Source organism: Phaenicophaeus curvirostris, chromosome 16, assembly GCF_032191515.1.
Source record: "Phaenicophaeus curvirostris isolate KB17595 chromosome 16, BPBGC_Pcur_1.0, whole genome shotgun sequence".
In the NCBI taxonomy this organism is placed as follows: domain Eukaryota; kingdom Metazoa; phylum Chordata; class Aves; order Cuculiformes; family Cuculidae; genus Phaenicophaeus; species Phaenicophaeus curvirostris.
Window position 1 is genome coordinate 6,607,295 of NC_091407.1, and position 13,431 is coordinate 6,620,725.

Here is a 13,431-nt window from a genome sequence, read left to right on the forward strand (position 1 = left end):
GTCTGGGATGGGGGGTGGTTGGGGGGCGGTGAGAGTCTGGGGGCAGACGGGGATCGCTGAAGGGGGGAGGCAGAGGGGCAGGGGCTGGTGGGGGTCAAAGATAGGGGGTGGTGGGAGGCTGGGGAGAGGTGGGGGTCGAGGATGGGGGGCGGCGGGAGGCTGGGGGGGAGCCGGGGGTCGGGGCTGGGGGGAGGCAGGGGGGCAGGGGGCGGCCGGGGAGGCGGGGGGCCGCTCGGGGGGGGCGGTCGGGGGGCGGTGCCGGGCGCTATAAAGCCGTCGGCGGGGCGGGCTCGGCGCTCGGTGTCGGCGGCTGTAGCGGCAGCGATGACGGCGAACGGGACGGCGGAGCCGGTGCAGATCCAGTTCGGGCTGATCAACTGCGGCAACAAGTACCTGACGGCGGAGGCTTTCGGCTTCAAGGTGAACGCCTCGGCCGCCAGCATGAAGAAGAAGCAGATCTGGACGCTGGAGCAGGACGGGGAGGACTCCAGCGCCGTGCTGCTCAAGAGCCACCTGGGCCGCTACCTGGCGGCCGACAAGGACGGGCGGGGTGAGCTGCGACAGCGAGGAGCCGGGCCCCGACTGCCGCTTCTTGGTGGTGGCTCACGGCGACGGGCGCTGGTCGCTGCAATCCGAGCCCCATCGCCGCTTCTTCGGCGGCACCGAGGACCGCCTGTCCTGCTTCGCCCCGTCCGTGTCCCCCGCCGAGAAGTGGAGCGTGCACCTGGCCATGCACCCCCAGGCCAACCTGTACAGCCTGGCCCGCAAGCGCTACGCGCACCTGGGCCCCCGGCGGGACGAGCTGGCCGTGGACCGGGACGTGCCCTGGGGGGTGGACGCGCTCATCACGCTCCTCTTCGTGGAGCAGCGCTACAGCCTGCAGAGCTGCGACCACCGCCTGCTGCGCAGCGACGGCCGCTTGGTGCCCTCGGCCGAGCCCGGCACCGCCTTCACCCTCGAGTTTCGCTGCGGGAAGGTCGCCTTCCGCGACGGCGACGGCCGCTACCTCGCCCCGTCGGGGCCCAGCGGGACCCTCAAGGCCGGCAAGAGCGCCAAGGTGGGCAAGGACGAGCTCTTCGCCCTCGAGCAGAGCTGCCCGCAGGTCGTGCTGAGGGCCGGCAACGACAGGAACGTCTCCACCCGGCAAGGTACGAGGGGATGGGGATGGGGATGGGGATGGGGAGGCGGGGGGGGACCCGCGGGTCGGCAGACCCGAAGTCCCTGCGGTGTCGGCGCCCTTGTGTCCCCTCCAGCGTCATCATCTTCGACAGATCCCCCCCGTGCAAGCTCCTCCAGATCCCCCCTCTGCATCCCTTCTGGCATCGACTCCTCCAGATCCCCCCCTGCATCCCTTCTGGCATCACCTCCTCCTGATCCACTCCCTACAAGCTCCTCCAGATGCCCTCCTGCATCCCCTCTAGCATTGACTCCTCCAGATCCCCTCCTGCACCCCATCTAGCATCGACTCCTCCAGATCCTCCCCCACAAGCTTCTCCAGATGCCCCCCTGCACCCCCTCTAACATTGGCTCCTCCAGATCCCACCCTGCAAGCTCCTCTAGATTCCCTCCTGCATCCCCTCTAGCATCCACTCCTCCAGATTCCCCCCTCCCGCAAGCTCCTCCAGATCCCCTCCTGCACCCCCTCTAGCATCCACTCCTCCAGATCCCACCCTGCGCCCTCTCTGGCATCACCTCCTCCAGATCCACCCTGCAAGCTCCTCCACATTCCCCCCCTGCACCCCCTCTGGCATCGACTCCTCCAGATCCCCCCTCCCCCCCTGCAGCCTCCTCCAGATCCTCCTCTCTGCAACCTTTCTGGAATCACCTCCTCCAGATCCCCCCCCGCACCCCCTCTGGCATCGACTCCTCCAGATCCACCCCCTGCAGCCCCTTCCCCTGGCAGCTCCCCACGTCCCTCCAGCATCTCCTGCCTCCCTGCAGCAGTAACCCCACGGGGTGCCCCCTGCACCCCTCTGCCATCACCCCTTTAGGGTCTCTCCCCCCTCGATTAAGCCCCTTCTCCCTCGCACATCCTACACCCCTGCCCTAAAGGCACCGTCTCTCCAGGGTACCCCCTGCACCCCCCAGCCTGGCTGCCTGCGGTCCCCGCCAGTCCCTGCATCACCATCCCCCCCTCCATCCCTCCTACATCTCCCTTCCCCCTCCAGCTTCTGCCTGGGGGCCCCGCTCCTCCAGCCCCCCCTCTGCAGCATCACCTCCACCCTGCGTGGGAAGGAATGGTGAGGGGCCACCCTTGGGGTGCTGGGGGGGGGCTGCGGGGGGGTGGATGGGGTCTTCCCTATCATGAAGGAGGCAGGGCTGCTGCTTGCGCCTTCCTACCTGCGGAGCTTATTGTTCACCCAACAAAGCCTCCACCAAACCCGCCTTGTGCGAAGCCACACGCCCTGCAGAGCGGGACCTTGGGGGGCTGCGCTCCCCCCATGGGGCTGTGCTCCCTGCTGGGTGGTGGCGTGGGTGCCACCCGCGCCCCCGGTCTGGTGAGCATCACAAAAATGGCTTTGCCAAATGGCTTTGCCGAAACATCGAGCCGTGAGCTACATCCACACCTGCCCCTATCGCCTCCGCTCGCCCGAGAGGGCATCGCGCCGCCTGCCTCCAGCGTCGCGGCCACACGGCACAGCTCCCGGGGCACGCGGCCACCCGCTCGCCTTCGAGGATCCTGCATGTATCCCACCCCAGCACAGCTGGAGGGGTCCCCGCTGGGGGACAGGGGTCCCCACTGCATGGGAGCTGCGCGGTTGCCGGCGTGGCCAGCTCAGCGTGGGAGCCCCGCGGCACATCGCCAAGTCAGGCCGGCACACGCTGGGTGAAGGACGGGTGCGAGCACGTCTCGCTGCAGCAAAGCCTGGAGGAATAAGCACCGGGAAATTTTTTTTGTGTGTATAGATAAAATTTCAAGGTTGCAGCTTCGCCCTGATCCGTGCCCGGGCGGCTCCTTGCAAGGAGCTCGCTGCCTTTCTCCTTTGCTGCAGAGCAGCCTCTTGGAAGAGAACAATGCCTGCAGGGATGGGCAGGGGGGTCTGTTTGCCCAGGCACGAGGGTTTGGGGAGGATGGTCCCTTCCAGCCAAACCATTCCATGATTCGATGGCGGGGAGGATGGCGATGGCGGGGAGGCTGCCGCAGCGCCGTGGGGGAAGGGCTGCTGCAGCCCTTTGTCAGCGGAGATGGGAAAGCCAGATGTGGAGGGGAGCTGTGCCTGCTCCCCCATGGTGGGGTGGGATGCTGGTGGGGACCCTCTGCGGCGGGTGAGGACGCTGCCGGTGGACCCACCAGCTTTGTGCGATTCGCCATGGGCAGAGGCGATAAAGAAGGGGAGGGGGGCCCCACAAATCTCCCCAGCAACAGGGGGCTCTGGGGCTGTGCCCGGCCCCTTGCCAAGCAAAATAGAGCGGAGAGGGGTGTGCTGGGGCTGCACATCCTCACTCGAGTCTCTTTTTGGCCAGGGAAACCATTTCCACGCGGTTTATCCTGCCTGGTAGCACGGAAAGGCTGGGAGCTGTTGCTACCCAGGGCTTGCCCTCCCTTCTCCTGTTGGGAAGGCGCTTTGTCCCAAGGTTACGGAGAAGGCAGGCGAGATGCAGCCGGAGGAGGTGGTTACAGACAGTCCTTTTCCCTCGTCCAGCTGATAAGCGCCGTGCACTGGAGGCCACCAGGGATGGGGGATGTGGGATGCGGGCAGGGAGCGTCTGCAGCTCAGCGCAGGCTCGTGGGAAAAGGGATCTTGTACCCGCGTGGAGTTAGGGAGGGAGCCTGGCTCTGGTGGCTTCTCCCCCCAGTGCCCAGGGAGGAGAGGGGATGGGACCACGGCGCTTTTGTGGCTTCCTTGGCTGGGAGCTGGAGCTGCTCCAGCCTTGGAGACGGCTGTGCCACGAGTGCCGAGTCAGCTCCTGGCTGTCAGCCTCTCCTCGGTCCCTGGCAGGGCTGGCGTCGCCATCCCCTGAACACAGGGCTCTGGGGACCATGATGCTCGCAGTCCCTGAGGGAGCATGAGGTGGGTGCCAGCCCCGCTTCTGCACCAGTGCTGGGGCTCGTGGTGGCCCTGGCGCCTCTCCCCTCCTTCTATCTGCAGAAGGACAGGGACCCTGAGGAGCCCAGAGCTCCGAGAGCCCCCATCTCCCCATTTCACCTTCAAACAGAGCTGAGTCGGGGTGCTGCCAGCAGCAAGCAGCCACCTCCCAAACTCAATGGCTCCTTTCTAGCTCTGGCTGAGCGACAAAGAGCCCTTTGTGGGCGCCAGGGTCCCTGGGGGCCGAGCGCTGGCGTCCTCCCCGCTCTGCTGGGTCCCTGCCAGCCCCCTGCCCGGCCAAGGTGTGCCGCCTGCCTCCCCACCTGGTCGGGGAGAGGGGGGGCTGCCTGGGGAGAGAGGTTTCTTGGGAAGAGGGGGGTGTGCAGGGGTGGGAGGGTGTCTGGGGAGCTCTGCTCTGGGGCCTCTCGGTGCAGGGTGGGTCGGTGCCCACTGCAGCTGTGGCACATCTGCCCCCGGTTCCTCTTGGTGCCACGGTGAGATGGGGACGTGCAGCTCGGACTCACGTGGGCTCGGCTGCAGGTTTTCAGCCAGAGAGGTGCCAAGGGGGATGTTGGCGCTTGGAGATACCACGAAGCCGCAGGAAATCCCCAGGGAAGGAGGGGGGTGGATATTCCAGGAAATTCAGGTTTGACCCCTTGCAGAGCTGCACGGTCCTTGGATGCTCCAGGCTTTGCTTTTAGACAAAAACACGCTTGGATTTATGTGTGGGTGCAGCACAAGCCTGGCCAAAGGGCAGGGAGGGGACAAGACAAGTCTTGGGGTGCGTGTGCGGCTGCAGCGGGGGGTGGAGGATGCCAGAGCCCTGCGGGGACCCGACCTGTGCGGGCAGAGCTGGGGGCAGGCACCCCAGCCGCTGAGGCACAAGCACCCGCAATCCTGCTGTGCCTCCCACGAGGGCTCCGAGGCTTTGTGGGGTGCTGCTGGCGCTCCCTCACAGGGAAAGGGGTTTGGGTTTTTAAGGCACAGCCATTGCTTTTTTGGAAGGGAGCCTCTTGGCCTCTGGGGAGCTGGAGGATGGGAGAGGTGCAGCCTCCGGTCTGCTCCGGCGCTGGGCAGGGCTGGCAGCTGCCCGCGGGCTCTGCCGGCTCCCAGACGTAGGAAAGCAGGGAGCGGAGCCCGTGCACGCTCCTTGTGTGTCTGTCTGCTCCCCCTGCACAAGGGCTGCTCCAGCTGGCTTGTCCCACCACTTCACTGTGTTCTCACCAGCATCCTGGGGTGGCTCGTAGGACGCCTTCTGTGTGAACTTAATGGGGAGGGAAAGGCTTCTGTGTGCTGGGAATGCCCTCGTGGCACGGAGGTTGGCACGGGCACGGCAAACGGCTGCTTCGGATGGAGAAGTTTGTCTCTTTGGGAGGAGTGGGAAGGCGCGTGGGTGTTGTGCGATGTGTGCATCTGCCGCCCTGGCCTGGAGAGCAGAGGGGACTGGGGCATCAATCCTGCAAACTTGAGGGCATCTGAGACCTTGAGAAGCCCTTTCCTGCCCCAGTCTTGGCTCTCCTCCCCTTCCCCAGCTCTCCTCTCCAGCGATCTCCAGCCCAGGGGCTTTGTTTGAAGGGGCTTAGTGTTAAGGAGCCCAGGGGGGACACAGGCCTCAGCCCTCCAGCTCCTATCTCTGGTCTCTCCGTTGTTCCGGAGACCCCTCCAGCAGAGCCGTGTTCCAGCAGAGCTGGAGGCCATCGCACACTGGAAATTTGGGGGTCACAGGCACGTCTGTGCTCCCACCCCTCCCCAGGCGCTGTGCTGCTGCAGCGGGCTCACCCACCCCCTTCCAGCTGTAATTAGCAGCTTCATCAAGGTCAGGCAGAATCATGCAGGCTCCAGACTGTAAATTTACCAAGAGCGGTAATTAAAGTGTGATTGGAGCGGCAGCGGCTCGGTCGGGCGCTGCGGGAGATGCCGTCTCTCTCCCACCGCCCTGGGCTGCGAAAAGCTGATGTGGTGGGAGGAGGTGGCTGGAGGGGTGGCCTCTGTCCTCCCCCATGAGCTGCCACCGTCCTACCACCTCTCAGCCCGTCCATCCTCCAGTGTTTCTCCCATCCCACCTGCCTCCGCACCCCCAACTCAAGCTGCAGCTCTACAACCCTTTGAAGCTGCCTTCTGCCCCAGCTATAATTACATTCCTTTCTGCTGAGGCGATGTAACCCAACCCAGCGCTGCGGTCGGGGAGGGGGTGCTGGGAGACCCTCCTGCCAGCCAGACCTCTGGGGCTGTTGGGGCTGTAGTGTCACTGATGGCAATGGTTGGACTGGATGACCAGTGGGTCCTTTCCAACCTAGTGATTCGATGATTCGATGAGCAGGGTGGGGTGGGTTTGCTGTGCTCCCTGCTCTGTGAGCCCCTGCAGAGCCCCTCTTGCTTGGCTCCCATCAGCGGGCGATCGTACGGCTCTCAAGAAGGGCTGGAGCAGCCTGTGGCCACGCTGCTTTCCTGGCAGGGGTGCAAAATCAAAGCCAAATGTGGCCACTGGCGGCTGGCTCGGCCCCCAGCAACCCTAGGAGGCAGCGAGAGTGAAGCAACCACACAGGCTGAGGGCTTGGGGAGAGGGGATGCTGGGAAGAGGCAGCCTAGGGACGGCTGGGGTGTGGGAGATAAGATTACAGCCAACAAAGCAAAGCCTGATCCCTTTGGGAAAGGTGGGAGGCTGATAGGCAAAGCAGAGGCTGCTCCCCAGGGGCACTGGGTGCCGGCGCCTGTTTGGAGCTGGGGGTGGGTGATGGGAAGCTGCCCAGATGGGATGGAGGGGAAGGCGTCTCCATTTCCAAGGTCGATAGCTGGCGTGTGGTGGTTGGTGGTCCCCTCCCAGGTGGGTGCAGCTGGTGGGACCTGCTGGTGGCTTTCCTGTGCAGAAGAACCACCAAGGCTGCAGCGCCCCAAACCTTCCCAGTGGCTGTGGATCATCGTGCTCGAAATCCCAGCAGCCAAGAAACTGGGAGGCAACAAGGCTGAACAGGCTCTGGGCTCCAGGAGAGGCAGATTTGGTTGGGAAGGTTGGACACAAGCTTTTGCATCCTTCCAAGGACTGGCTGCGCGGTCAGACTCGAGCCGGCAGCACCCACACGGCAGGATGGGAACGTGGGTGCTTTCTGCTCTGAAACACTCATACAGTTCCTCTAAGCCACAGTCTCCGTGTCCCCTCCTGGGCTGCTCTCTGGTTCTGGACCCGTGCCCCACGGGTGGTTCTGGGGCGCATCTCGGCTCATCCCGGCTGTGGGTTCGCGGGGAAGAGCAGGGCTGAGCACGCTTTGGCTCCAGCTTGTGACTCGCATCCCTGAAGTATTTTTAGGCAGAAATCCACCAAGCTGGAGAGCTCTGCAGGGGGTTTGGCCCCGCTAGCCCTGACTAAGCAGGTTTGCCTGGGCTCGGTGCCCAGCAGGGGCTGGTGGTGGCCCCAGGGCTGGCAGCATCCTCCTCCAAGGCCGGTGCCGGGGTGGGAACGGCCATCGGCTGCTGGGTTGTGGCCACGGTGACGCCCATTTGGTGCAGGGACAGGGCAGAGCCCAGCGGACAGGCTGGTGCTGATGGTATTTTGGGAGCCAGGGAAGGGCTTGGCTACCCCAAGGTTTCCCAAGCCTCCTCTCCCGGCCAGCCTCGCTGCCCCGATGGGCTGTGACAAATTTATAGATGAAAAACGGTGCCACGGTCCTTAAACACGCCACGAGCTGGGGATTCATAGGTGGTGCAGAGGCCTCTGTTAATGGATTGAATAACCTGGCTGTCAGCTCTGGGCAAAAAACTACAGCGTTCTTCTGTGTGAAATATCTATGTTGGGTTTTGCTTGGTGCTTCAGTGTGATGAAGCTGGGGAGTCCTGAGCTGAAGCTCGTTGGCTGCCTCAGCTCAATCCGACGCTTCTTTCTGGCCTTAATACTTGAGTAGCCAAATGAAAACCTGGATTTGCACCCAAAATGCCCGAGGGGAGGCCATGCACAAGAGATTTGGAGGTCACCAAACTCACACAAGGGAACAGGAGCCCCTCTCAGCTGGGTTTCTGGGGCTCCTCAGACCTGCTGGAGGTGGGTTGAGGTTCCCCCCGGCATCCCTCACCTCCATCTGCCTCTGCCCTCAGGGATGGATCTCTCTGCCAACCAAGATGAAGAGGGTGACCAGGAGACCTACCAGCTGGAGATCAACAAGGACACCAAGAAATGCGCCTTCAGGACCTACACTGGGAAGTACTGGACCCTCACCTCCAACGGGGGCATCCAGTCCACCGCCTCCACAAAGTGAGTCCCTTTTCCCGGTGGCTCTGAGAGGGTCCTGGCTCCAGGGACCCCTCTGTGTCTCCCAGGGGAATCCAAAGCGGGAGTTTCCAGCTTAAACATTTGCCTCAAAACAGTGAAGATGGTGAATTCTGCAGAGAGCCGAGGCTGGGTTGGGGCTCGCCACCCACGATGCTCGGGAAGTCCCTCAGGCCACGTAATCTTTTCTGTCCGCTGGGGCTGTCGAACGCTTTACCCTGCAGTTCAGCCCTACGCTAGCTGAGAGCCAGGTGGAAACCCCAAAAGTGCCTGTGGTCGCCTCCTGCCTGTGAGGCAAGAGCTTCCCATCGGGACAGAAACCACCATGTGGCTCATCTTGCAAAAACGGATGGAATCGGGGCCCCTGATCCAGCTGTGGCCCTCTCCAAGCCAGCAGGGTGGTGGCCGTGGGGTCCATGTCCGGCACATCCCCCTGACCACCTTCTCTGCTCCCACAGGAACGCGAGCTGCTATTTTGACATCGAGTGGTGTGACAAGCGCATCACCCTGAAAGCTGCCAACGGCAAGTACGTGACGGCAAAGAAGAACGGGCAGCTGGCAGCCTCCATGGAGACAGCAGGTAAGGGACCCCCTAGGGACCCCGACCCTGGGCAGCAGGGGATGGACAAACAAGCCAGGCTCCTCTTCCAAGCGATGCGCAGGGGTAGAGACGCTGAGTTTTCTTAATGATGGTTTCAAGAGCTGTGAGATGGGGGGGGACAGATGGTGAGAAATGGGCAGGGGCGCAACTCACCCTCCTCGCCGCTGCCTGCTGGCTGTGGGGTCTGGGCTCTGTGCCCCCCGGTCACTCTCACAGCCCCTCTCTGCTCCGACACAGGCGAGACGGAGTATTTTGTGATGAAGCTGATCAACAGGCCCATCATCGTCCTCCGCGGCGAGCACGGCTTCATCGGATGCCGGAAGGTGACTGGTACCCTGGACTCCAACCGCTCCTCCTACGACGTTTTCCAGCTGGAGTTCAATGATGGAGCCTACAACATCAAGGGTGAGCCTCCTGGGATGGGTGGGGGCCAGGGGGTGATGACCATTGGGGTCCCTGTGGTGGCTCACAGGGTCACCTTGTCCCTTCTCCCTATGCCCGCCAGATGCCACCGGGAAGTACTGGATGGTGGGGAGCGAGTCGTCCGTCACCAGTAGCAGCGACACCCCCGTGGACTTCTTTTTTGAGTTCTGCGACTACAACAAAGTGGCCATCAAAATCAATGGCAAATATCTGAAGGGTGACCATGCCGGGGTCCTCAAGGCCTCTGCCGACACCATTGACGCCTCCACCCTCTGGGAATATTAATGCACTTTAGCGTACCTCCCATTGCCAACTTTTCTTTCCCCTCCTCCGTCCTTATTTTTCCTTTGGGTTTTGTTTCTCCTCTCTGTACAAGGATTTTCAGACCGGCTTGCCCTTCCCTCCCGCCGTAGAGTCGGTGCGTTTTGGGGGAGGTGGCTCTCCATAAACCCCTGTAAGAACTGGAAAAGCGATGGGGCAGCCTGCCTGTAGCTTTGTAGAGGGATCTGTCTCTATCTCCTCCCCGCCTCTGCCTCCCTCCAGCTTTGCTGGGCTTGGAAACTGCCGTACCCCGCCCCTGGCCCCGAGCATCACCTTAGGTAGGTTATTTTCCTCTCCTTGATTTACGAAAAGGGAATGAGATCACCTCTGTGCTCGCTTCTGCCATATCAGCGCTGGTGCCGCCTCGGTCTGTGCTGCCAGAGTCCCCTGGAGCCCCTGTCCCGTCCCATCCTCCTCCAGCCAGGGGCCGAGCGATGGTGCTGGGCTTGGCTGGTTCCTCAACGGCTCCCCCAGCAGCTTCTCTCCACTCCCGGCTTTCGGGGCAGGAATGAACCCCAGCTGAGCCATCAGAGGTGACCTTACATATCACAGCATCCCTGGGGCTGGCGTGTTGCCGGCACACGGCCTCGAGGAAGGGCCAGCAAGCTGACTGCTCCCACCCCACACCCTCTGTGCACCTGGAAATGATTTATTTTTTTTTTTTAGGGTGATCCTGTCTGGAAAGCCTCAGCCTTTCATCTCACGGAGCCCTGTGCTCTTTATGTTCCTCTGCCCCTCCTCGTGCCTCTGGCTCTGGAGGAGCAGAGGGGCAGCGAAGACCCCGATGGTGGCTCCAGCCTGGCAGGCGCTCGCTGCTGGGCCCGGGAGGAGGTGGTGTGGGGGGACGCAGCGCGAGCTTCATCCACCCATCCCACCTCCAGTGCCAGGGGCTTTGGTCCCCACAGGAGCCTGGGCTGATGCAACCTCCCCTGGGTGGTAGCTGGAAGCATAAACTGCAGATTTTGGTTTACAGGATAGAAAAGATCCTTAGCAAACTTTGCACAGTAAGATTTGCTCAGTACCTTTGTGGGTTTGGTGTGGGTATTTTCCTTTTTTTTTTTTTTGTTTCCTTCTCTCATAAAATACTGGAACAGTGAAGCGATCACTGAACACCTAACGTGGAATTAGGAAGCGCCCGATCCCGCGGGCTCCCCCGAGGAGGGCAGCTCCTGGTCCCACCGCCCCAGGGCACCTGGGCTCGGCCCTCATGACATCGCCAACCTACTGGAAAAAAAGAAAGAAAAGAAAAAAAAAGACCAAAACAGTATTTTTGTTAGTCTCTATTTATATACGCTCTCCATGGCACCGTGTTACCAGCTGTTGTCTGTCCTAGGTCTGCATTAGAGTATAACGCTGTTTGTAACGGGTGATGCTGACGTGTTCATTAGGGTGTTGAAAGGCACTTTATCCTTCGGGGCCTTCCTAGGGCCGGGATTCGCTCCCTGCAAACACACCGAGGAGCCTTTTCCCCCCGTGGGTCCCACCCCACGCCAAGGGTGCTCGTGGCATCGCTGCTGTGCCAAAACAGGGCCGGTCCCCGTCGCCGGGGGCTCGTCAGCCTTAAAGCCATGTGGAGGGAAGGGCTCGCCCTCCGTCAGAGCTTGGTGCTAAACTCTCAGCCGGGAGGGCGAGCGACCCGTCCGTCCCCTGCCAGGGGGGCTGCTCCAGGCTGGGGTCCCTCTCCGGCACCGGGGAGCCCGGCTGGGCCTCTACCTCGGCTCTGCGCTCCCATCCAGGGCACCGCGACGCCCCTTGAAGGCCCCAGTGTCTTGATGAAGCCCTGCGTGACCCCGCGACTCGGCACACGCTTCTCGCTGGCCTTCACCCCCCTGCCCCGTGTCGCCTCCTCCCCCTCCGAACCATGTAACTCCCGCTCCGGCTTCTTCCGTGTGACGTTAGGTCAACATCTCTCCTGTCTCCTCTCCTCGGGTGTCGTGACTCTGAAAACATCTCACCCTGAAAATTTAAGTTTTGGGTTTGTTGGTTTTTTTTTTGTTTTGTTTTGGGTTTTTTTTTTATTATTATTTTTTGTAAGTGCCATTTGTATAACTTAAAAAAATAGCTTCAAATGGAGAAAGATGAATAAAAAATAAAACCTGCATTCGGATACGAGCCGTGGCGTGAGGTCTGTTGGGGCGGCGAGGGCTCCAACAGCGTTTTACTGAGAGGCATGAGTGTCAGCACGGAGCATTTGGGGCTCAAGAGCTTCCCAAGGATCCCGCTGGCTCCAGAAATCACGGATGATTTGGTGGGAAGGGAATGGTGATCATCAGGGTCATCCCAGTACCTGAAGGGGCCATAAGAGAGCTGGGGAGGGACTGTTCACAAAGGCTTGGGGTGATAGGACAAGAGGCACTGGGTATAAACTGGAAAGGGATAGATTTAGACTAGACATAAGGAGGATTTCTTCCCAATGAGAGCGGGGAGGCCCTGGAACAGGTTGCCCAGAGCAGTGGTGGCTGCCCCATCCCTAGAGGTGTTCAAGGCCAGGTTGGATGGGGCTTGGAGCCCCTGATCCAGTGGGAGGTGCCCCTGCCCATCACTGGGGGGTGGAACTGGATGATCTTGAAGGTCCCTTCCAACGCAAACCATTCCATGTTTCTATGATCCCCAGTAAGCAGGCTTAAAGCCAAAGTTGGCTGGAGGCTGGGTCACATCTTGATCTGCTCCGAGCAGCCCGAAGCCACTGAGCCCACGGGCATCCTCAGGGCTGGGTGAGCACACGCAGGGCAGGGAGATGTGCCAGCACCCACCTTCCCTGCAGACCATCCTCTTCTGCAAACCTCCAGCCCTGGCAGCTGGGAGAGGAGCTGAACCCACCTTCAGCCTGGGGCTGCTTTTTCACCACCTGGCCCAGATATTTCCTCCCAAATCCAACAGCCCGGAGGGGGAAGGCGCCCGTCGAGAGGGGAGAGCAATGGGTTGTTGGTTTGGATCAGCATTAAGGTCTCCTCCTCCCCCTCTGCTCAGTGAGAAGGGGAAAATAAAGAAGCCAAAGACAGAAGGAAGGGCGAAGCCCATTTGCTGCAACCCAGCACGTGCCGTGGAGGAAAGGGGACGTCGGGGATGTGCCCCTAAGCCCTCCTAAGGCAGCAAGACCCAGCCTAAAACTCAACCAGCCCCCACAGGTTTGATGCTGGGGCCAACTGTGGTTTCAGCTACAAGGACAAGCTGCAGCACGTGCTCCTGGCAGCGAGCAGCCAGCCCCTTCGCCTCCCCCAGCCCTGTGGGGCACCCACGGGCTCCTGTTGGCCTTAAAACCTAGAGCTGCTCTGCGAAAAGCAAAGTTTGGGAACGAGGGGCTGCACAGCATCCCCCACAAACCCAGCTCCTGGGTGGGATGGAGGAGGGCACTGCCGGGAGGGACCTTCAGCTGCAGACACAGGTTTAAAAGCACCGCAGCGAGAGCCAGATGGAAGGGAGGATGTTCATCGCTTCCTCTAAACAGGGAGAAATCCAGGCTGCGCAGGAAACGCTGAGCAGCTCCGATTGCCACGCGCTCGCCCTCACCTCTCGGCAACAAGCAGCAGGGAGAGGGGTTCACGGGCACCACCGAGGGGTCTGTGGGGGGAGGGAGCTCGGCTGGGGCTGCACTGCAGCAGTGAGGACCCTCACCCTCTCCCCCATCCCCTTTTGCTTTCTAGTCCAGATTCTGTGTTTACCATCCCTCCTGCAAGGGGAAGGTCCCCCAGCCTTTCCCCCCCGACAACACACACATCCTGGTTTCCATTTAAAGGAGCGACTGGAAACCATTTTCTCTCCCGTCCAGTTTTCCTCGGGAGCATGTGGAACACATTAAA

At 61.6% G+C, this 13,431-nt stretch overlaps 1 protein-coding gene across 1 annotated transcript; it reads left to right on the top strand.

The window, feature by feature from the left end:
• The first annotated feature begins 279 nt into the window (after nucleotides 1–279).
• FSCN1 (fascin actin-bundling protein 1) lies at nucleotides 280–11,738 on the top strand. The gene is given in 6 exon segments (XM_069870408.1): nucleotides 280–549; nucleotides 551–1,148; nucleotides 8,115–8,271; nucleotides 8,745–8,866; nucleotides 9,125–9,292; nucleotides 9,393–11,738. Coding segments are annotated over 6 exon segments (1,473 nt in total). The 5' UTR covers nucleotides 280–324; the 3' UTR covers nucleotides 9,596–11,738.
• Nucleotides 11,739–13,431: the final 1,693 nt, after the last annotated feature.